This window comes from Diospyros lotus, chromosome 15 (assembly GCF_014633365.1).
Source record: "Diospyros lotus cultivar Yz01 chromosome 15, ASM1463336v1, whole genome shotgun sequence".
NCBI classification, from domain to species: Eukaryota; Viridiplantae; Streptophyta; class Magnoliopsida; order Ericales; family Ebenaceae; genus Diospyros; species Diospyros lotus.
In genome coordinates this window covers 31,764,468-31,786,970 of record NC_068352.1, presented here as the reverse complement: position 1 = coordinate 31,786,970, position 22,503 = coordinate 31,764,468, and the positions used below count along the sequence as shown (strand labels likewise).

Sequence of the window (22,503 nt, the reverse complement as noted above, 5' to 3'; positions counted from 1 at the left end):
TTAGTTGATATCCTTAAAATTATTTTTTTATTAGTTTAGGGACTAAAAAATGCATTAAGCCGTGGTGACGTGGCAATGTTGAGGAGTGACGTGTCAATGACGTGGCAGCGTGACGAGGCAAAGTTAACATCTCAATTAACGTAGGTTAAGCCAATGACTAAAAGTGTATAAAATTATTTTGGCCAAGGATCAATAGTGAGTACAATTTAGTTGATATCCTTAAAGCTATTTTTTTTATTAGTCTAGGGACTGAAAAATGCATTAAGCCTTTTTTGAATTAAATATGAGGCTTTTCATTTGCTCCAAGAGTCACAATTTTTAATGGGTTTAATGATACCATTTAAGTGTTGTATTGAATTTGTGGTTGTTGATAGGCTCTTATATAGCTATAAAAGGTTGTCAGAGTCTCATTCTTGATCATCCAAGCATTCCAACATTCTCTAGTTCCATCTTGTATCCACGTTTATCTCAGAGAGCAAGTTCCTTTATTCAGTTTTGTCAATTCCAATCGTTTGAGGCCGTCATTCAATTGGAGAGACCATTTTATCCTGCTGAACCTTTCGCCATATTTAGGTTTAATGATACCATTTAGGTTAGGGCACGTCATCCAAGCATTGTCAGTTGCAGGGCGATCTTGCTTTCAAGACAACGTTAAGACGCAACTCGGTCTATTTTGTCTCTTCGATCTAGCTGTTTCAATTGCCGTCAACCTCGTTTTAGTCACCGATTTGTAGTCCCTTGATCTTAAAGTTGCTGCTAATATTTATAATATTGAGAGAGTGCTTATGCAGTTTCAATAATTGCATTAAATATTGTTGCAATCTTGGGGTTAGTTAGTTATTGTTTGTTATAATTGATATATATATTTTGTAATTGTTACGAACCTAGCCATAAATCAACATTTTGAAAGCAAGATTGTATGACTAACCTCAACCCCCATGCCACTGCTACTAACACTGTTGTTGCCTCGACTTCGATTCCTACCCCAACTATAGTCATGGGACCAATGGTGATCAAGGCAACTCCCTATGTGGAAAAGTTCCACCAATTCAATGGTAAGGACTTTAAGAGATAGCAACAAAAGATGGTCTTCTATCCGATCATTCTGAACCTAGCACATATCATGACAGAAGCATGCCCAGGTATGTTTAATGGGTAAATTATATTTTAAATTATTAAATTTTGTATTTCATGATAAATTAATTATTGCATTTTAATTTTGTCACGTCGACATTCACTAAACTCATTTTATATTAATATATATTACGTTGATTTATGTTAATAAAATAAAATTTTAATAAAAAATAAAAAAAGAACTCAATTATATCAAAAATTAATATGTTGTGGTTGTGACAATAAAAATTAAATTAATGTAAAGTTCAAGAATTAATAGTATAATTTAGCCTATGTTTAATATATTAATTTACTATTAATTAATAGTATAATGAATAGTAAATTTCAAATTAATCTTAATTGTAAAAGAACATTTAAGGTTTGGGGTTTTGATTTTGTAGAAATTTTGTAATCTTTTTCATATATATTTGTTGTCACTTAATGACATTCTTTGGATAATTGCCTTTGCGCTATCTCCACCGCTCATGTCTTCAATTTCAATAAAAAAAGTAAATCACAAGTATAAAACTTTTGCCTTACTGCGCAAGGTGATGATACTTGATGATATATTCTTGTAATGATCGTCCTTTGCGCGGCCCCCGGTGCTTGTATTTTTTATTATATCAAGAAAGGTAATCATAGGTTGAGCATTTGGCTCTTGACAGTGTGATGATTAAATTCACAACCTACTAAATTAACACCGATATATTATTTATTCGACTGTCCGATCTATTTTTCAAGAATACTTCAAAACATATTCTTCAATCATAGAGAAGTGTTTTATTTTATACTTTCATCTGGGCCCTGTGAGGTGTGGCCAGGCCCAGCCCATCCCTATTGGGGGCCCTAACCTTTCTTTGGGCTGCAATAATGGAAGAAGAACTAGACAAGATTTAGGGAGATTCTTTCGGCCCGAGATAGTGCATGATGGGGCATCCCAATTCCATGGCAAACAACCAAAATGTTGATAGGGCCCACCCAAAATTATTCAAATTAGTAAGACAAAAGGGCCCGGGCCCACCCACATATTATATCATCACTGACCAAGTTCACTTAGAGCATTAAATTTAACTATTTACGTTACATAATTTTATTTATAAGTTATAATTTTTTTAAAATATTTATATCTAAGAGTGTGAAAACGGTCAATTCAATTAGTGGATTGAACAAAATTTATTAATCAATTAAATTGAATTGAGAAATAAAATAGAATCGAATCGATTGATTAATTTAAAAAATCGAACTAATTGATAATCGAAAAAATTGAATCTAAATAATATAAAGCGAAGTGAATTGATTAAACCGAACGAATTCAAAAAAATTAAAAAAAAAATCAAAGTAATCGATAAAAAAACACATAAAATCATTTTATGTTTTTGATTGCATCTTTCATCATCCATAAAGATTTTCAACAAGGAGGGCCAACTTTTCAAACATGGCATATAAGATTGTACTTTTTTATTTTTTTTAATTTACTTTACCAGCCAATATAGAATTTTTAATTTTATTATTATATTTTTTTATTCCAAGTATGTGGCTGGCTAGCTGGCAGTCCATGCCCTTCTGGGTGGTCAGTGGTGGGGTGGGTGCCTACGACTTTATACTCAAAACTCCCTCCCTCCCACTTCTAGAAAACACTGACTAGAAAATCCAATTCAAATGCAAACACCTACACGTTTATATCACATCAATATAAATATATAATATATTATTATCAAAAATATTATAATTAAATATATTCAAATAACATTTCTATATATACACGTGACAGCTAATAATATGCTGACGATTATAAAACCCAATTAGGGTAGACATAGTGACTCCAAAACCCAATTAGACTAACATATATATGAATGCGATGATTATAAATAATATTGGTTCCGAAATGGGATCCTAATTAAAAATGGCTTTATATATTCAAAAAAAATATAATTCGACCAAAATTTATTTAAATGGTAGTTTATATAAAAAAAAAATTAAACCGAGCCAGTCAAATACGTAATATGTATTCTCCAGTGAAGGAAACGACAACAGGCATGGGGGTGGGGCACCATATACCAAACCTGACAAGGAAATTTTGTCAAAGTTTACGAGCTGACGCACATGGAGAAATCTACGGCGTAAGCAAAGAATTTATGGGTTTGAATACATTAATTTCTCCAAATTTTCGATTTTAATTGCAGAGAGCCTCCTCAGCCCACAGTCAGACGTTGCGGACATCTATATAAGGACAGCCATGGCATGGCCGGCGATGGGTCTCAAAGCATCAGAGAAACTGAATACAGAGAGACAGAGACAGAGAGAGAGGTAGAGATTAATTAATTGGGGGGGAGAATGGTGAAGGAGGAGACAAAAATGGGTGGTTCTTATAACTGTGTTATTCCGGTGATCGACATGGGGGATTTTCCGGCGGAGACAGAGAAGCTAATGGCGGCGTGCAAGGAGTGGGGCTGCTTCAGGGTGGTGAACCACGGCGTTCCCCTGGATTTGATGATGGAGATGAAAGCGGTTTCCAGGTGTCTGCTTGACCTGCCAATGGAGACGAAGCTCAGAAACTGGGACCCGGTGGATGGCAAGGGCTACACCCCACCCAACAAGGCCAGCCCCGTCTTCGAGAGCTTGGCTTGCCATGACATGGCTCATCCTGATTCTCTCCTTAACTTCTTTCGTCAGCTCGGCGTCTCTCATCCTCATCACAGGTCTCTCTCTCTCTCTCTCTCTCTCTCTCTCGGTATTTACTCAATATGCATCCATGTATATATACATATATATATATAAACATGTATATCTATGGGTTCCATGCAGAGATGTCATAACAAAATATTCCAAGGCCATATACGAACTGGGGTTGGAGATGGGCAGAAGGTTACTCCAAGGGCTAGGGTTATATGGAGATCTATTCGATGATGGATGGGCATGTCAAGTCAGAATGAACAAATATAGTTACACCCCTGAATATGTCGGGTCGACTGGTGCTATACTGCACACAGACCCCGGATTCCTTACCATATTGCAAGATGATGACAAAATTGGGGGCCTTGAAGCTGTCCACAAGGAGACTGGCCAATTTGTTCCGGTCGATCCACTCCCGGGCTCCTTTGTTGTCAACCTCGGCGACTTCGCTACGGTAACCAACTTCATTTGTCACGATTTCTTGGTAATTATGTGTTTAATATTGTCGACTTATATCTTATACCCATGATATTAATGCTTGATGAACTTGTGTTGTGTAGATATGGAGTAACGGAATGCTCCATGGAGTGAAGCACCGAGTGCAATGTTACGAAGGATCAGTACGATTGTCGATTGCTTTGTTTGTTTTAGGGCCCAAAGACAAAGCACTTGGAACGGCCGATGAATTTGTGGACGACAAACATCCACAACTATTCAAGCCTATAGAATTTGAAGAGTATCGAATGCTAAGAATTACCACAAAATCGCCTACGGGGGCTATCGAGCGAGTGCGCATCAAAGCATGAAACCAATATGTTTTTTGTTTACATGCATGCATGATAGAAATAAAAAAAAAAAGAATAAAGAATTCGCTTTTATGGATTTGATGTGTTTGGGTTTATTGAGTGATGTTTGAAGAGACTCCAAAAGAAGATAAAATTATAAAATTCGAGATCAATATATGTAATATATTTTAATAAAAAATTATATAAAAAAAGAAAAAAAAAAAAGTGCACCGTGCATGCATGGCTGCTAATATCATATACAAAAACGTGGATTGAAAGCTTAGTCAAAAGTAGAGGTGTCAAAAGGGCCGGGCGGCCCGCGGGCCGCCCGGCCCAGCCCATGACGGGCCGGGCTTTGGCCCGGCCCGTTACTGTTCATATGGGCCGGGCCCGGCCCGGCCCCCATTGGGGGCCGGGCTGGGCCAAAGAAAATGGGCCCACGGCCCGGCCCGGCCCGTGGCCCGTTGGGCCCTTATGGGCCAGGAAGGCTCTTACTCATTTTTTTTTTAATTTTGTTATTATTTAGTAATTATTGATATTGGATATTAAAAAATTTAATTTCGCAATATATATAAATAATAACCATCAATTAATTTATTTAAAATTTTTAAGTTAAATTTTTTATATATTTAAATTATAAATAAACATTCTCCTTTTTATATGTACATTATTTTTCATATCAATTCACAAGAAAAATTATAAGGCATATAAATTAATGAAATAATATTTAAAACTTAAGAATTAAGATAGAAAATATTTTAAAAAGAAACAAATTAATTTTTATATATGTATATATTATATGTATTATTTTTAAAAAAAATATTTAAAAAAAAAGAAAAAAAAAGGGCCGGGCCCACCGGGCCCGGGCCGGCCCTCTAGCCCACGGGCTGGCCCGGCCCGGCCCAGCCCGGCCCCTTTGTTGGGGGGGCCGTGGGCCGGGCCGGGCCCTATCAATGATAAAAGGGCCCGGTCCCGGCCCGGCCCTTTTAGTAAAAGGGCCGGCCCCGGCCCGGCCCTTTTAGTAAAAGGGCCGGCCCGGCCCGTTTAAAAAGCCCGTGGGCCGACTCGGGCCGGACCGGACCGGGCCGGGCCGGCCCTTTTGACACCTATAGTCAAAAGTCACATTCTCTTTCTTGGCAAAGCAATTGAACTGTGTGAACCCTCAAATGTTAGACCTAAATATTTCCATTTTCCCTCGGACAGTGACTTCCAAATGTACCGTGTGATGTGACACTGCAAAATTATTAAAATGCTTCTCTAAGAAAATTAATTTGAATTTGTGGCATGTTTGAATCTTAAGCCTTGGGATACACGTTTCTTCTAACTAACACCAAGAGATAAGTTTGACTGTTAGTCTTAATATTGTTGTTAAATTGGTCAGACAATTCATATGAGTTTAAGAGTCATATAATTTTAAACTAATCAACTGGCTTATAATCTTAATTTTTTATAAAATCAGAGTTGACTCATGATTTAATACCGTAAATTCAATAGTAAACTCAACAAACTCTGATTTACATTATATATAAATTAATATTTAAAAGTTTGATTATAAATGAATGATGAATTTAATATTTGGAAATTTTATATTATTTAATATTTTTAAAATCGATAGATGAAGTTATTTTGAAATACATATATATATTTATTTTATTCATAAAGAATACGATTATAAATTGTAATAGTCATATTATTAAGTAATATTAATTAATTTTTATAAAATTATGTCATTCAGAATATATATTTACATAGATTAAGGGGTATTTTAATTATTTTTAAAATTTTATATCTAAGTTTACGATTCGATTTTATGAATCATTTTTCGATTCCACTTAAAATCTTAATTTTAACAACTTTTTAAGTCTTATGATAAAAACCTAAATTTAAATCCCAAAGAATTCAGGACAAATGGAGAGAATCCAATCCCATTCTTATTTAGTTGGAGAAATCCTCCTCAAACCCATGAGACATGGGATTGGAAATTTTGGAGCCCACTTAGAATACTTCACCTCTAGTCACCAAAAGCAAGGACTCTCTCCTAAACACGGTATCTAACCTTAAGTTCATTTTCAAGTCTTAACTTAATGGAGTTATAACCATTTGTTTTTCATTAACTTGAGCCTCAAAGATCAAATCAAGGACCCAGCCTCTCCTTATTTTCTTGCAAGCTCAACTACTAGTATTAAAATTTTAAAGTGATGTGACTTTATTTTGAGATGATCATCCTTGCGTAACCTCTATCGTTTGTGTCCTCGATTTTAATAAAGAAAGTAAATCACAAGTGGATGTATCATAAGTGGATGTTTTGTTTTACTGTACAGGATAAAAAAATCAAACTCACGACTTATTAATGTGAATCTCAATTTATGTGGTCCAACCATTTAATTTGTACAATAAAACTACTATTTAATACTTTAAATAAGACTAAATAATATTTTATTGACATTGCAACAACATTAATTACTAATAATAATAAAGAAAAATGATATCTCACTCGACAAAAATAGATAGGAGGAGAGGGTGGATATGTGGGTTTCACCCCCAATGGGCCCCTGTCCATGTCCCTATCCCTTTCTCTCTCTTATATTTTATTCACATCAAATAAATATTATTTTATTTAAATTTAATTTTTTCAGCAAAATAATGTATTCCTTTGTTTTTTTAAATAAATAAAGTAAAGGGACCATTGGGGAGAAGAGAGAGACGTAAGTGGTTGGCCCCTTTTAAAATAAAAGTCTAGATGTTGGTGCTTTGACTGATTTTGTAAGTCTTTGCAGGGTGTCCCTTCAGGTACCAATAAGGTTTGAATCTCAGAACCTCTTAAGTGTAACAATTCAATTTTTGTTTTTGTCACCCGCCTCGGACAAATCCATCTAAGGCAAGCGAATTCATACCCGTAAATGAATCTCTAGTTATAGGAAGAAAGGAGGAAAGAGAGACAGGAAGAGAAAGATAACCACCGCAATCGCGATCACGATGGTGATGATGATGGTGATTGTGATTGTGATGGCGACGACGATAGTGACATGTAATGACATGTAACTGTTGTTGCATATCATATCAACTAAAAATGAATAAATAATTTTATTTTTTTGACATTATATCTACATCAACTCATTTAAAAGAAAAAAAATTAATTATAAGAATTCTTGGTCAAATAAGAACGAATAAATACAATTACACTCCTAATATGGATTAAATAGCATAAATGGTAATTAGACTTTGTAATTACGTATAAAAAGATTACTGAATTTTAATTTGTAGATAAAATATCACTGAATTTCGATTTACTATACAATTCTATAACCACAGTCAATTGTCATTAAAAGAGACTGAGGGGATGTTAACATGGCTAACAAGATAGACGACTAAACAGTATAAATGGCCACTGAACTTAGCACAACAGTACAAAAAAATTATTAAACTTTACACTAAAGTATAAAAATGTCACTGAACCTTGCACTAAAGCACAAAAAACATCGACATTTTGTTAAGTTTTTTTAACGATAATTAACAATAGTTATGGAATTGTATATTAAATTGAAACCCAAAAATATTTTCACATTTCAATGCAAAATTTAATAACTATTTATACTATTTAACCTCTAAATATATTCGATCAACTGGCGTTACATTACACACACACAGACCTTGAATTTTTTACCATATTGCAAGATGATGACAAAATTGGGGAGGGGGGTGGTTTGGAGTAATTTACAAAGACACTTGTGAATGTGTTCCAATCAATCTAATGTAGTGATGACACTGATAATATTTAATAAATGTTTTGTGTAGATATGAAGGTTGATATGTTGTCTGACGTGAGCTACCAAGGGATGGTGTATAAGCCCCACCACACCATGGACCCACACACCTCTCAAAATTTTCGTGTTATATTGTCGATGGGAACAACGTAACAATTTTAATGTAAATATATGGAGTAATGGAAGGTTCAATGTTTAATAATTTTATTCCATTATCTTTGTTTTTTTTTTTTTTGCTTGTGTTTCTATACTTATCCACCTTGTTATTATTTATTTTTATGTTTATTTTAATTATCAACCAACTATAGAAGGGCAATGATATTATATAATCTACCAATAGTGTCACATAACTTATTATTTTCTTAATTATATGGCTAAGGTCGGTTGTGTACGTACTAGCGATGATCGCACTTAAGGCATGTGACAGTACAATTTTATATATTAATTAAATATATAATCACTTCTTTGCCTTGCCTTTGGTACAGTTGTACCTCTTGTTTTTTATTTTATTTTATTTTGAATTTGGCCGTTGGGTACATGCAACAATATAATTAGGAGTATTTAAATTTTAGTTCTGATTGATTAATTGAAATTCAATTCAATTTAATTTTTTATTCATATTTTGAGTTCAATCAATTTTCAGTCCTTATATTGAATTGAATTGAATTTCAATTAATTGAATCGAACTAATCGAATAAATTTTTAAATTAAAAAAATAAAAAGACTGAATTAATCTAAAAAATAAAAATAACAAAATATAAAAATAATATTATTTTTTATATTTTAATTTTTTTAATACGAAAAACGAAATAATCGAAATTATCAAATTTAACCGAACAAGACTGAGATATCATTTGAACCCAACCGAATCAACAATTTTAACTTATTTAATTCAATTATTTCTATTTAATGGCTCACAATTATTGAAGAGGCACTTAAAAATAAAGACAAGAATTTAAAAACAAAAAGAGCGCCTTGGCAGTACTCTGTTTTGTTTTGGGATATGTTGTCGTTTTGTGCACCCAAGAAGGCGAATGCATCAATCTTAAGAACCCTAATTGATTCCTCTCCCTTTCCAGCGATTGACACTTTGAATCACTCTCCAAAAAGCTAAGCCCAAGAAAGAGCTGAATCTGTGGGGAATTGATTATTGGCTTATGGATCACGGAGGTGGCGGCGTTCCGGTGATCGACTTGCAGAACTTTCCGGAGGAGGCCGAGAAGCTGATCCGAGCCTGCGAAGAATGGGGCTGTTTCAGAGTCATCAACCATGGTGTTCCCGCAGGCTTGATGGGCGAGATCAAGCTGGTGGCGGAGTCTCTTCACGAGCTTCCGCCGGCGACCAAACGGCGCAATGGCACCGACATTTTTGAAGGGTACATACCTCCGAGCAATGTGAATCCTTTCTTTGAGGGCTTAGGGTTTTACGACACCGCCGGTAATGGCGGTCCGGTGGTGGATGATTTCTGCTCTCGGCTTGATGCTTCTTCCCAGCAAAGGTACTTGGCTTCAACTCGTATGTGTAGATGGTTGGGGAAGTTCTGTATTAATTCAGTGGGCAGAGCTTCTTTGATCCCCCATAGATTTTGTTAGTGTTGGACCTTGATTAGAGGACCCTAAATCTGTTGCAGGGAGACAATAAAGAAGTACTTCCAGGCCACCCATGAACTGGCCCTGGACATTGGGAAGAAGCTAGCGGAAAGCTTGGGGCTGGGCAGTGATTTATGCAATGGCTGGGCATGCCAATTCTGGCTTAACAAATACCACTTCACTCCCCAAACCCTAGGAGAAACTGGAGTCAGAATCCACACAGACTTGGGATTTCTCACCATTTTACAAGAAGATGACAAGGTTGGTGGCCTTGAGCTGGCCGCCAAGGACTCTGGCGAGTTTATGGCCGTCGACCCCTTGCCCGGCAGCCTCTTCATCAACCTCGGGGACCTCGCTAAGGTAACCCCGATCCGAACTCCTGATCTTATCGTGTACAGACAAACTCTACACTATCTCCCTCTTAACTCGTATCCTTCTTGATGAATGGGTGGGTCGACAAGGTGTGGAGCAACGGGAGACTGCACAACGTGAAGCACCGGGTGCAATGCAAAGAGCCGTCAACCCGGTTTTCGATTACTCTCTTTGTGGTCGGGCCAATGGAGGAGGCCGTGCAAGCGCCACCGGAAATGGTGGATTCCGGCCACCCTGCCCTCTACCGGCCGTTCACCTTTGAAGAATATAGAAAAATTCGTCTCTCCACCGGCTTGAAAAATGGTGAAGCTCTTGAGTTCTTCCGGGCCGCCGCCAATTGAGGGTTTTTCTTTAGCCGCAATGTATCTGGCACCCATCTCGTTACTGGCTTGTGTTTGTACCCTAAAATTTAAACTTGTTTATTTCATTCTCTTGTTTGGCCTTGAAATTGCTAAGATTCAATACAAATTTTCAGTTGGTAATGCATTACATTTCTTTCTTGTAACTTGTAGTTTTGAAGAATGATTTCATTCAACCTCTCTCCTCCAACAAAAAGGGTCAAATTGCTTCTTTGTGACCAAAAGGTCAGGGCTTCGATATTCAGAAAAGGTTGCGTAACTCGACTAATCTATAGCAAAGCGAGCAATCTATAACAAAGATGAAAGATTTAGGAGAAAACCCATCTAGTCCCTCAACCAAAATCCTTCAGTTAGATGAAGATGAGCATATGAGAACATGGGTTGGGTATATATGAAATAAGAGCTGCATTTGCCATAGTAGAAAACAGCAAGTTAGGAAAGACCAGTGCCTTTGCACCAAATAGATGTTTCTTCAATTCATCTTCTTCTATTGCCAATGAAGACCCCCCCCCCCCCCCCCCCCCCCCCCCAAGACTTCAAAAGATAGAATACTACACAGATTGAAGAGATGGATACTGCTAGAATATTTTCAAATAAAATTGACACTTGGATGAATTTTTAATATTGACAAGGTTTTTATAAGTTGTCCAATGTAAAATGGCACCCAACTGAACAAGAAAATTCATTCTCCTTCAGTTTGAAATGTTGATTAATGTGCCTGCCTCCTCCATTCAACAGAGCATTGAAAACTAGAACTAAGAGGAGGCATGGATTGTCCCCATCTACCTACCACCTAACCCCCGAAGATTATAGTACACAGGGGCTGAAAGTTCGGTTAGTATCGTCTTTCAGGTGACCTCCAAAGCCATAGTTAACATCTGACAGGAAAGTTTCAGTCGTAGGAGTTACCTCTTTGAGATACTCTCCCCTCTGGACCCTGTCAAGAGGTTGCGCCGAGAGGTAGGAGTCCAACACCATGCCCTTCCCCTCCAGAGCGAATCTGGTCTGCGGCTTACTGCTTGAAAACATTCGACAGGAGATGGTTCTATGAGATGAGTATTCTGGCACATATACGGTGTCAAAGATTGAGGAGACTGGATCGGTGTTGCAGGCATCAGCATAATCTACGGTGCTGAAAGAGTCTCGGGTACTCTCAGTGGTGAAGGATGCTTCATCAGAACTTGTAAAAATGGACCAGTCGCTCGAGGTCGCGTCTGAAAACTCCATGCTTGGTGGTCTATGTCTATTCACCCTTCTAAGATCCAACAAAGGCTCTGAGCCAACAAATTGGCTGCTGGATTTGCTTTGCCCAGGTCTCGAAGGCTTCTGACTTTTGGATGTGCAGTGCCTTACATACCCAGAGGTTTGAAGCCAGCTTTGTTTTCCAGAACATGATCTAGCAGGGCGAGGGGATGACCTACAGACATCGAAAGATTAAGAATTGTTTGCATTGCAGAAACCTAGGTCCATATTCAACCAGCAAGGTTCCTTCAATGCCTTCAGACAAAAATTAGAGTTTTTTGTGAATTAATATTCTTTCAAAAAGATTTGCAGAAACAGTACCGGGCAGAAAATAATTACCAATCTACTATTAGAATTGTCATGCAAGCAGGTTCCCTTGCACGGCAGTGCCAAAGGCAAAATCGCACTAGGTAAGTGCTATTATTGTTTCCATCAATAAACGCACTTGGCTAGCGTGTTTACTGATAACAATAACAGCACTTGACAAGTGTTGTTATCGAACGCACAATACACGCACGTGGCAAGTGCGTTTATGCTTTGCACGGGCAGCTGGTATGGCAACCCCAGTACTAGATCGGTAATTATTTTTAACCTGCTACTGTTTCAGTAATTTTACAAACCAACATCGTTTCGTTCACTCAAAATTCCAGCTTCAAATGGTCCTATTTTGTATGATCAAATTAATGTTAAACAAACAGTTGGAAAAAGAGATCAACTCTAATTCAGAATGACAAGCTTACCTCATGTAAAACAGGATATAAGCTCCTTCTGACATCACTTGGCTAATTGGAACCGGCAGAACCTGCCAGGCATAATATGAGGTTGATAATCTGATTTCATCAGAAAGGCAAAAACAGAACTTTAATTAACTGTGAAAAAAGATTATAATGCCTAAATGAGAAACCAACAGATCCCCCCACATGCACCTAAAGTACATGAAAGCCAGATCCATTTGAAGCAAAAAGATCAGCATATCCACAAAAGCACCCGCTGTTACAATTTGTCATTTTATGGGAAATTTTATGTAAAATGTCAAGATTGATGGTAAGTAATTAGCAATGTTTTGAAAACCAAACTGGGTATCAAACTAGAAAGGAGAGAAGTTCAAGGGTTAACAGTTGGACCAGGATGTATGTTATTAAATAAATAAATGTATAATAATTAAATATATAGTGCAAAAATAAAAGTTCATAATATATTATATAATTTATAATAACATTTCCTTCATTTAAATAAATAAAAATAACTAAAAATGCTTGGGACCCACAACTAACAGCGCTAAAATTTTCTTAAATGTTAATTTATAATAACATTACCAATGCTACAAGTACTTTATACCGCATAACTCAATTTCTCATGATGGTCAAGTTAGCATTAGGTTTCACTACGTCATTTTTGATAAGGGAGACACTTCACACCAGTTCTGAGCTGCATTCAGATGCCACATGAACATGCTCATAAAGTTTCCTCCAGGCATCTCTTCAAAAAAATCACTAGAAAGGACCAAATATCCTGCTCCTCAGAGATAATTTCTCAGGAATCAGAAACAGCAATCCGCAGACTTCATTTAAGAAAATCACTTTAGATAGTTTGTTGAACTTCAACTTTCAACAAACAAATCCACAAAGGAAAATAACAATGTGGAAAAGACAAGGCATATAAAGTGATTGACATTAGTATGAATCATCAAGCTAACGAGAAGACTGAGCTAATTTACCTCAGTGTCGTCTATTCTGAGCCAATTGTCTTGCAGATCTTTCACATATGAGACGTAATGCCCAGAAAAAGATGCATTCAGTGTATCCAAATGTACAACAACAGCATAAAGCAAGTACAATGGGGGAATATCATCAGTCCCAGTCATAAATGGGACCATATCTAGCATGTCGGGAAAAGTGATACTCTTATTTATCTTGCCATAACTGCCCTCCTACAAAAGTAAAACAGACGTGAAGAATCTAGCAACAGCTGAGTAACATTAAAGTTGAAAAAACATACAAAGACAGCTGCATGGAGAAGCCACAATCATAGAATCCCCTTGGTTGTACAGAAGTATAACAGACAAAAGGCCCAATGGTTTGAAAGGTGAAAGCAATGAAAAGGATCAAAACCAAACATTACATGACAAACATTAGGTAGCAGAATGATCACTTTTAAGAAACCAGTGCTGGCAACAACCACAACGAACGGAAGAGCTATTTGCAATCTTTCTATAACAAGGCATTGTTTAGGCTGTTATCAAGAGACTTGGAGTTTGTACACAATGGAGTCATGTCAAACTATTAATCTGTTGGTCAGTAAAACAATCATACATTTAATGTCTTAGCAAACAAGAACTATAAATGAAGACAAAGACCTCACCCACACTATCTTTTAGTAGATAATTGAATGGATACCTGAAATCTCTTCAAAACAATTGTCAAGATATTTGGTGCCTCATGTATGCTCAACTGCTTCCGAGCTCTCACATATGCAGCACATCTTTTTATTAAAATGTATGAAGAGTTAGTTAGTTGGCTTAAACCACAGAACCTAAATTATCTTTCAACATTGAGTAGGACTGCAACATCATATATAAGATCCACACCTTCCACATCTGTACATGTTTTCTCCATCCAAATCTTCAGGGGTTGTAAACTGAGTGAGTGCATCTTCCAATGACTCCACCCAACCAAATATTTCCAACGTAAGATCCATAATGTTTTCATATCGTTCTGATTCATGATGACATCTCAAACATTTGACCTGCTTGCAATGAGGTCAACAAAGTAATTATTGGTGTGGGTAAAAGACAGCTGCATGAAAAGGATATCTCACAATCAAACTACATATGTATTGTAAGAGTGCCCACAACCAACAAATACCTTCGATTTAAGGCGACCCCTGAAAGTGTGTTGTATAAAGGTTGTTTCCTGCAGTCGGGGATCAACAACATTTTCTCCACCTAAGCCCTCCAAACATATAGATTGCATTGAGGTAACCAGAAGCCTGGATAACAAAGTATACCGATAGGAATTAAAAAATTCTAATAAATGTGCATAATTTCCAGTATACCACCTCAGTTCAGAAGCCTGAATTCATTTCCTTCAAGCAGATTTATGGACAATGATAAGAGAGGAGAATAGACTGGTGTATACATACATAGAGAAAGTGAGATCCCAGCATTAAATCTTGAGAATTGACAAACCTTAAAAATTCATGTGCATCTTCCTGACTTCCATCACCAATCTGGCGATTAAGACTTCGCATATGTGAGAGAATTCTGCCAGGAGATAAAGGGCCCCCACTCTCTCTTAACATCATAACATGTTGCTCTAGTTCACACATAAGACACCACTCTTTCATGCGACCTAGCATTCATGAATAGGACAAGCATGTAATACAAGCAGTAAGCAAACACATCATTTGCTAGAATCACCACTAACAAGAGGAAATGTGAGAAAACTAAAAGTACAGGCTCTAGAATGTGATCCCCGAAGCAAATAAATTGTCAAAGGCTTTGTGAAGGTCAGGCACTGCAACACAGCATTAGCATAACAACTGCAACAGTGAAGAAATAAAGTAATTGTCAATGAAAACAGCATAAACAAATTTAAATAGCATCTGTTGTTACTAATAATACAAAAACAGTTAATACTAATTCAATTTTTTTTTATATGCAAGAAAGGCTTGGTGTGTTGTTATACGCAAGAAGAAATGAACTTTATTTTCTAGTATTATCCAGTAAAGATGCAGAGCGTAACGGTGGTAACTTAACCCCACAGGTTTGACACCATCACCATAAGCAACTGATGTCTTCTCATTTCCAAAATAATAATTGCACTTCATTTTTACGAGCAGAAAACCAGTTAGGAGCTTTGGTATAATAGGAAAGGCGCATTGGCCTCTAGAACTTCTTTGTCAAAAGGGTTAACATATTTATCATTCAATTTATGCTCTTTCTTTTATTCTTTTCCTTCTAAGCTTGATGGAGGAAGTTAAACAGAAGGATTTTTATGATACCTGTTGCCACAATTTATTAGGCCTCTTGGTGACAAGTCAAATACTTCATACCGAAATAACTTCACAAATTCTTCATAAGGGAATAACATCTGAGAATGCAATCCAAAACCGCCAATAAGAGCTTCCATTTTTATCTCAAGAACAAAAACAAATCAGGGACCCATTTAATAAAACACCAGGAGGCACTATTCCATACCGACATAGATGGAAAACCAACCTTTAATTTCTTTTGACGTTCACCAACTTCTGTGGTTTCGCTCTTACCAAGCTTTGATGACTTCCGTAGACCAATCATCTTCATGATTCCCATGCTTGCAACCCCATTGCCTCCTTGGACAGGAATAGAATCGCTTTCTGAATCATAATTTTTGAATCAAGCAGAGGAACTAATTGTAGTTTCCATTAAATTTAAGAAAAATTATTAACATAACCTACTGGGCTCATCTGCAATTTGTCCCTTCCTTTCCATTTCTGAACACAACTTGTCTCTGGATGCCTTCATCACTGATTTCTGTGATTTATGCATTTTAGTTCCAGGAGAATGTGATGCACTTTTAGCCTCAATGCTTCTTTTTATTGAGCTCATTTCAGAAGTGCAGTTTGACTCAACCGTTTCATCCTTTAATGTGATTCCCTCACTGGGAAAGCATTCTCTACCTGATATCAGGTCAGGTTCAATGTCACACACATTTGTCAAAGGCCTTTTAGAACTTACAAAGTCTGAGACACCAAAACTAGTTCTTGAATCAAATATGTTTTCATGCTCACTTTGTAAATCACAACTTTCATGCATTGTACTTCTTGCAACATGTCCATTATAAAAGCCACCAGAGTCATTCACATTTTGCTTCCTGGGAATCACTTCTTCAAAGGGCACAGAGTCAAAACTTTTAAACTGCATCCAAGACACAACTATTTATTAGAAAACCTAATAAAAAACACAGAAACAATACACATGCAAAAATGCGTAAGTACCTTATGTCTTATCTTAGCTTCTTTACTAGATAAGGTGGAAGCGGGAACCCTACTCCTGGATGCTTCTTCAGTAACATTTAATTGGGCTTCATCCTCTCTTCTTAACTTAGAGTTACGAGAAACCTGTCTGTCCATAGATCTTCCCTCCATCATGGAGGCTCCATGGGCATCAATTGAGGTACAAGTAGTGGTAGAAGATGCAGCAGTGCCTGTAGAATGTTGAATCCTATCATCCGCTGAAGATTTCTCATCCTCAAGATGCTTGATATTGTATCCTAGGACTTGTGGGCTCATCCTGCCATTTGGTGATAATTTAGCATAAACAGCATCTTCATTGGAGGTAGACATGGGAGATGAACCACCACTGTTGGTTTCTAGACGCTGGCACTCATGCTTGTGAACTTGCCTCCAGTGAATTATCTGACACTTCCCAGAACTGCATCAAGTTATCAGCTTGACATTTTAATGAACTTAGAAACCACCAGCATCATAATGTTTATTAAACCAAATATGTGCACAGCAGAAAACAACTTTGTTCTCTAATATCTGTTAGTGTTGGCTTACTAGTTATAACAAACAAGTTATGAGGATGAAGAATGATTAGCACAGACAGACAAAAACAAAACGCAAGTACACAAAAAGGTGAAGTGAGTTTATATGATTTCATCAAAATAACTGTTGCTGTTTATTTGTGGCATTGAGGTTAAGAGGTCAAACTTCTATTAAGATAAGAATGTCATGCTTGAAGTTTCAATAGATCATCTAGAACAGAAATTTCATCTAGAACAGAAATTTAACGCCCTTGATATTGAAACTTTATTCTTGTCTCATGAGTTCAAAAGCTAAAGCTTTAAATAAGTTCAGAAATAACATAATCTTGTCGAGGATTTGCTTAGCTTGCTTATAATCAACCTGTTGCATTTAGACTTTCACCTCAGAAAGAAAAAAGAAAACAAGAGGAGGTCAATCACAATGAAGTAAGTTCAGGTCATAGATTCAGAACTGCTCGTAGGAGTTTATACGGATCAGAAGCCTTGCACAATACAGTGGATCAAAGTTATACACTGTAGATACATATGTAACTAACTTAATGACTTACTCAGACACCTCTACAGGTGCCAAGGTCTTACAGCAAGCTTTCAAACAGAATAGACTATTCAAACAAATCATGAGTGTTCTGAAATTTCTAATAAACTTGATTGAGGCATTATTCAAATTTTTGGCATCTTTATTTCTGATTGTCAACACCAGCTGCCAGCTGGCATGTATCTAAAACCTGTAAAATACATTATATATTGCGTAGATCCTTCTATAACTAACTGACTTGGACACCTCTAAAGAGGCCACGCTCATTCATTAGTCTTTCAAACAGAGGCAAACATGTAAGTTTTTCAATTTATAAAACCACAACGGAGGCTTGTTATCTTGGGAGCACTTAGAATTAGATTTTTTAGACGGAAATCACTGCCTCACAAGCGCACACACTCACAGTTTGAACGACTACAAAGATCAAATCAATATGGAAGAAAACAGAATGTAAATTGACAGAAATTAAATCAAACCACAGAAGAACACGAAGCCTTTATCCTGGTTCAGATTGCCCCTTAGGACAACCCTATATCCAGCCTCTAAAACCTCCCAAGAGCAGCCTTCCTTTGATTACCAGAATGCGATCAGTACAATCCCTCACAATTACAATCCTTCAAGATTACAAAGGACTATTCTATTACACAGCCTTTTCTCTTCCACTTTCTCATGAGAATGATACATCGCCTATGCCTAGACCACTGTCCTATTTATAGAAAATTAGTTTCTAGGAGCCTTATAACCAGTATAGACATTACCGGTTTTGACCTCCAACTTAATTATATTTACAAGTTGGTAACCGCCTATCTATACCCTCTAAATTCTGATGCATTCTTTCTGCCAATCATCAGACTACTCAAGACAACACTCTAACAAAGCTTCATTCAAATTTTCCACTGCTTTCATTTTCAGTTGCCAATACCGATTGTCCAGACATGCTCCAGCTATATGGGGAACAAATGCAAGGGACTTCTCCAGACAAAGTGGATGCTGCATTTTACCTCTGAACATGGAGCCTTTTCGTAATTAGAAGGCCAAACTAGTTTAAAGTCATACTGAGAGTACACTTTTAACCTCAATACTCATCTGAGAGCTAAAATCCTGTTTCAAGCTATCTATTGACTTCTTACAAACACTTATAAAATCAAAATATGTGTCCAACAATAGGGTGTTGATCATACCAGTAGCGAACAGATTTGCACTGTGAGCATCGTGTGGTTGCTGGGGCAGAGCATCTGGCACACTCACGAATTCCTTTCTTGGGAGCAGGTACAAGAGGGATGACACTAGCAGCAGCCACTGATTCGGCCATAAAAGCTTCTTCAGCAGCCAATTGAGCAAGCAAACTTATCCTCTCTTTCTTTTCTGAGGTCTCGCTCCATTTTCCTAGTAAAATATAAATAACCAGGGGGAACACAACCAAGACCAGCAGCAAGGCAGGAAGATCAGTTTCTCTTGGCTCAAGCATATCCCCACCAGCATACTCATGTCCAATTTCGTACCACTTTCTAGAGGCTTAGCTCCTTTAGCTACAGAAACCAAAGTTATCAGGATCAGCAACAAATCTCATAACATAAATCATGCTACACCTTGTGCAGAAAGAGAAAGAAAACTATCATCTACTACTCCATGTTACAAAATACGGCAAACACAAAATTAACAAATGGAACCCATTTAACTTTCCCAGCATTATTGCTTGCAACCTCAATGGTGTTCAGTAAATAAAATCCTTACATTTCTTAATTTCAGAATTTTGGTCAAATAGCATACAAACCAGTTAAAGAATAAAATTTATTGCACGCATTGAACAAAAATAATAATAATAATTGCATACGAGACATGCTAAATAAATCCATTACGACCATATCCATGCCCTCCACCTAACATGATGATGTCCCATAGAGCATTTCCCTTGTATAATGGGTGAGCCATTTACCTTCTAAAATGAGAACATATTAATTAATAAATAAAGGTTTTTAAAGTGCATAGCTGTAAGAGACTATTAGACGGACAAAATAACAGTGGGATCAAAATAATTAGTTAGCATCGAACAAGTTCTCAAGGAACTTGTCAAAAGTTCAATTGAAATGAGGCCAAGACCAACATCAGGTGTCAAACACCCTTCCCTATTAAAAATACAAGAAGTTGGTAGTCCAAGACAGGTGCTATAAACAAAATAAAACACCCCTAAAAAAACCATTATTGTCCTTCACAACATTCATTTAATTATGACTACATCGCCAAATGCCATTGCTATACTCCACTAAACAACTTGTCTTTCTCCAGGAGATATTAGTCAACAATATCACCAGCATTACACTCATTGCTTGAAAATAACCAAAATGCTTCATTGCCTTGGTCATTGATGGAGAATTTTCAAGTTGAGGCTTTATCCTTTTGAAGAGTTTCCAAATGCGTATACCTATCTCTAGATATATAGGTTTTTGTTCTATTTCATATTTTTCTTTTTATCTATAAAAGGGTTTGAGGACAAGGATTGGTAGCAACAGTAAGGTTGTAGAACAGCCTCTACAGATTGCAAAGCAAGCATAAAGCAATGCACAAAAACAACCTGAGTCCCTGACCCTCGAAAGCAAGAAGCCTCATGCACTAAAGATGTCTTTAACAAATACTAAAAGAAGAGTTTTAAAGACTACAACCAAGTGATTTACCATGCACTAAAAATACTTTGTTCCCAAACAGCGGAAGTTATCAACTTGATTCCTGGACCCTGGCACACAAATTGATGCCATGTTTGAAAACAAGACTTTTCACTTTAAAGTCTGTTTGGAAAACCCAACCCAACTTCAACGTTATTGCCCAAATTTGAGGGGAAAAAAGTTTAAATTTGTCCAAGTATAATTAAAAGGGTTTTCATTTTTTAGTGCTTGTTTTTAGGTTTAAGAAAAACAACTAAGTACAACCCGACACAACCACCATGATGAACATGGTCTTCTAGGGTGAAAGAAACAAAAAACCAAATAAGTGCAGAAGATGTTGGAAGGGTTTCCAGATGTGCCTAAGTTGATATTTTCCACACAAAGAAGTGCGGTTTTATACTTCACCAGCATTCCATCTTTCCAAGGCCAACTGGCCTCTCCTCCCTTCCCATTCTTCAAATATGATGATCTCTTCATTCAACCCTAAACAATTGCTGTTACCATGGTGCTTGGAAAACCTTTTTTCTTAGGTTCATACAGGAAAGTACAACATCTATGCACTAAATGACACCCCATTTACCCTCTCCTTACCCTCCTAGATAAGGCAACACCAATTTCAACAGAGTTCCTCACCTTCAGAAATCCAAGCATTGATGCAGCGCCAAGAGAACCACAAATGCAAGAAAAGAACAGGTAAAGTCCCATTGAAGCAAAACCCAGTAAGAAAACATGAGAATTTCACAAAAACCAAGAAAGAAAAAGTCCCCCCCTTTCCCAATTTCACATCCATCGCCACGAAACAACCGAAAGAAATACAAAACCCGCAACACAATGTGGGAAGGCAAGTTCCAAGAAAATCCCAATCTTGCCACAAACAGCAAATCGAAAGATTAGAACTTTCTACACATGCCACATCCATACCCTAAAACCTAGGCTAAATCAAGCAATTCAAGCCCCCCAGATTCCGATGCAAGAAACAGTAGTGGTAAAATCATGTAAAGATTTGTTGGGAATCAAAAATAATACCTTAGTTTTCTCGGCAGAAGAGGAAAATCTAAGAGAACCCCAGAGAAAATTTCACCATCCTCTTCTTTTCATCCCACCATGAGATGGATAGATTCCTTGATTCCTCGGAACACTACTTAGTCCCTCGCTCCTTCTCTGCTACCTTTGCTCCTTCACTTCTCACTTCGCCTATAGCCCAGGCCACCTCAACTTTTAAGATTTAGCAAATCTACTGTCTGAAACGCTCGTACCCATGTAATATCTACCCGACAAAATATTCCCCAGACGCGGCACTCTGCCATTGGCCAGAAAGACCAAAGCTCCCCTCCAGACGCATTAGTTATTTTGTGTCCTCAAAACACCACATTAACAAAAACACCTTACCATGGCGAACCAATAGTACCACACATCAGCGGTAAGATTAACAATCTGATATCTCGAATGCACAAAATGATTTCTCCCCCTCCCCACACACAAGCGCATGATTGAATAATCACAGCCGTGAGATGGATGAAAATGATAACTCCGGACGTCAGAGGAATTTGTTTAGCCCCACTGTTTCTTTCTTTTTAATCCAAAGTGGTGTCTGTACCCTGGGACTGTGTGTTGTAGGGCCAGGGAGAGGAGAATAAGAGTCCCGAGGAGCCCAGATGGGGTGCCAGGTGTAGGGCTCTGATCGATGAGTTGCCACGTGGAGGGGCGTGATCAACCGGTGGGATGAGGTTAAAGGAAGACTCAGGGGGTTTGAAATGGGTCAAAAACAGTATATATATATATATATGTATGTATAATAATACCTTTTGGTGTGTTGACTGTAGAAGTGTGAAACAGATGCGCGGGGCATGTGAGATGCAGAGGTTGGCAATGGTATGTTTTCT

General features: G+C 37.2%; 3 protein-coding genes across 5 annotated transcripts; 2 read left to right on the top strand and 1 right to left on the bottom strand.

The window, feature by feature from the left end:
* Positions 1-3,350: 3,350 nt before the first annotated feature.
* LOC127792228 (2-oxoglutarate-dependent dioxygenase DAO-like) lies at positions 3,351-4,668 on the top strand. The gene is made up of 3 exons (XM_052322671.1): positions 3,351-3,812; positions 3,919-4,240; positions 4,347-4,668. The coding sequence occupies exons 1-3, from the start codon at positions 3,448-3,450 to the stop codon at positions 4,590-4,592; spliced, it is 933 nt and encodes a 310-aa protein (XP_052178631.1). The 5' UTR covers positions 3,351-3,447; the 3' UTR covers positions 4,593-4,668.
* A 4,645-nt stretch (positions 4,669-9,313) lies between these two features.
* Positions 9,314-10,782, top strand: LOC127792043 (2-oxoglutarate-dependent dioxygenase DAO-like). The gene is made up of 3 exons (XM_052322337.1): positions 9,314-9,833; positions 9,966-10,284; positions 10,386-10,782. Exons 1-3 carry the CDS (start codon positions 9,493-9,495, stop codon positions 10,635-10,637), a joined length of 912 nt encoding a protein of 303 aa, XP_052178297.1. The 5' UTR covers positions 9,314-9,492; the 3' UTR covers positions 10,638-10,782.
* A 446-nt stretch (positions 10,783-11,228) lies between these two features.
* LOC127792041 (ubiquitin carboxyl-terminal hydrolase 15) lies at positions 11,229-22,169 on the bottom strand. Of its 3 annotated transcripts, XM_052322335.1 has the most exons (15): positions 21,647-22,163; positions 19,142-19,489; positions 16,875-17,310; positions 16,668-16,794; positions 16,335-16,556; positions 16,117-16,253; positions 15,900-15,988; positions 15,352-15,437; positions 15,085-15,247; positions 14,762-14,885; positions 14,485-14,642; positions 14,294-14,378; positions 13,615-13,827; positions 12,638-12,699; positions 11,229-12,072 (listed from the first exon to the last, which is right to left on the bottom strand). In XM_052322335.1, the coding sequence occupies exons 2-15, from the start codon at positions 19,426-19,428 to the stop codon at positions 11,463-11,465; spliced, it is 2,799 nt and encodes a 932-aa protein (XP_052178295.1). In that variant the 5' UTR covers positions 19,429-19,489; positions 21,647-22,163; the 3' UTR covers positions 11,229-11,462. The 3 variants fall into 3 exon arrangements, with proteins under 3 accessions (XP_052178295.1, XP_052178294.1, XP_052178296.1); XM_052322334.1 differs by having other exon boundaries at positions 16,335-16,794; positions 21,647-22,164; XM_052322336.1 differs by having other exon boundaries at positions 11,925-12,072; positions 12,638-12,727; positions 16,335-16,794; positions 21,647-22,169.
* Between the last annotated feature and the right edge of the window lie 334 nt (positions 22,170-22,503).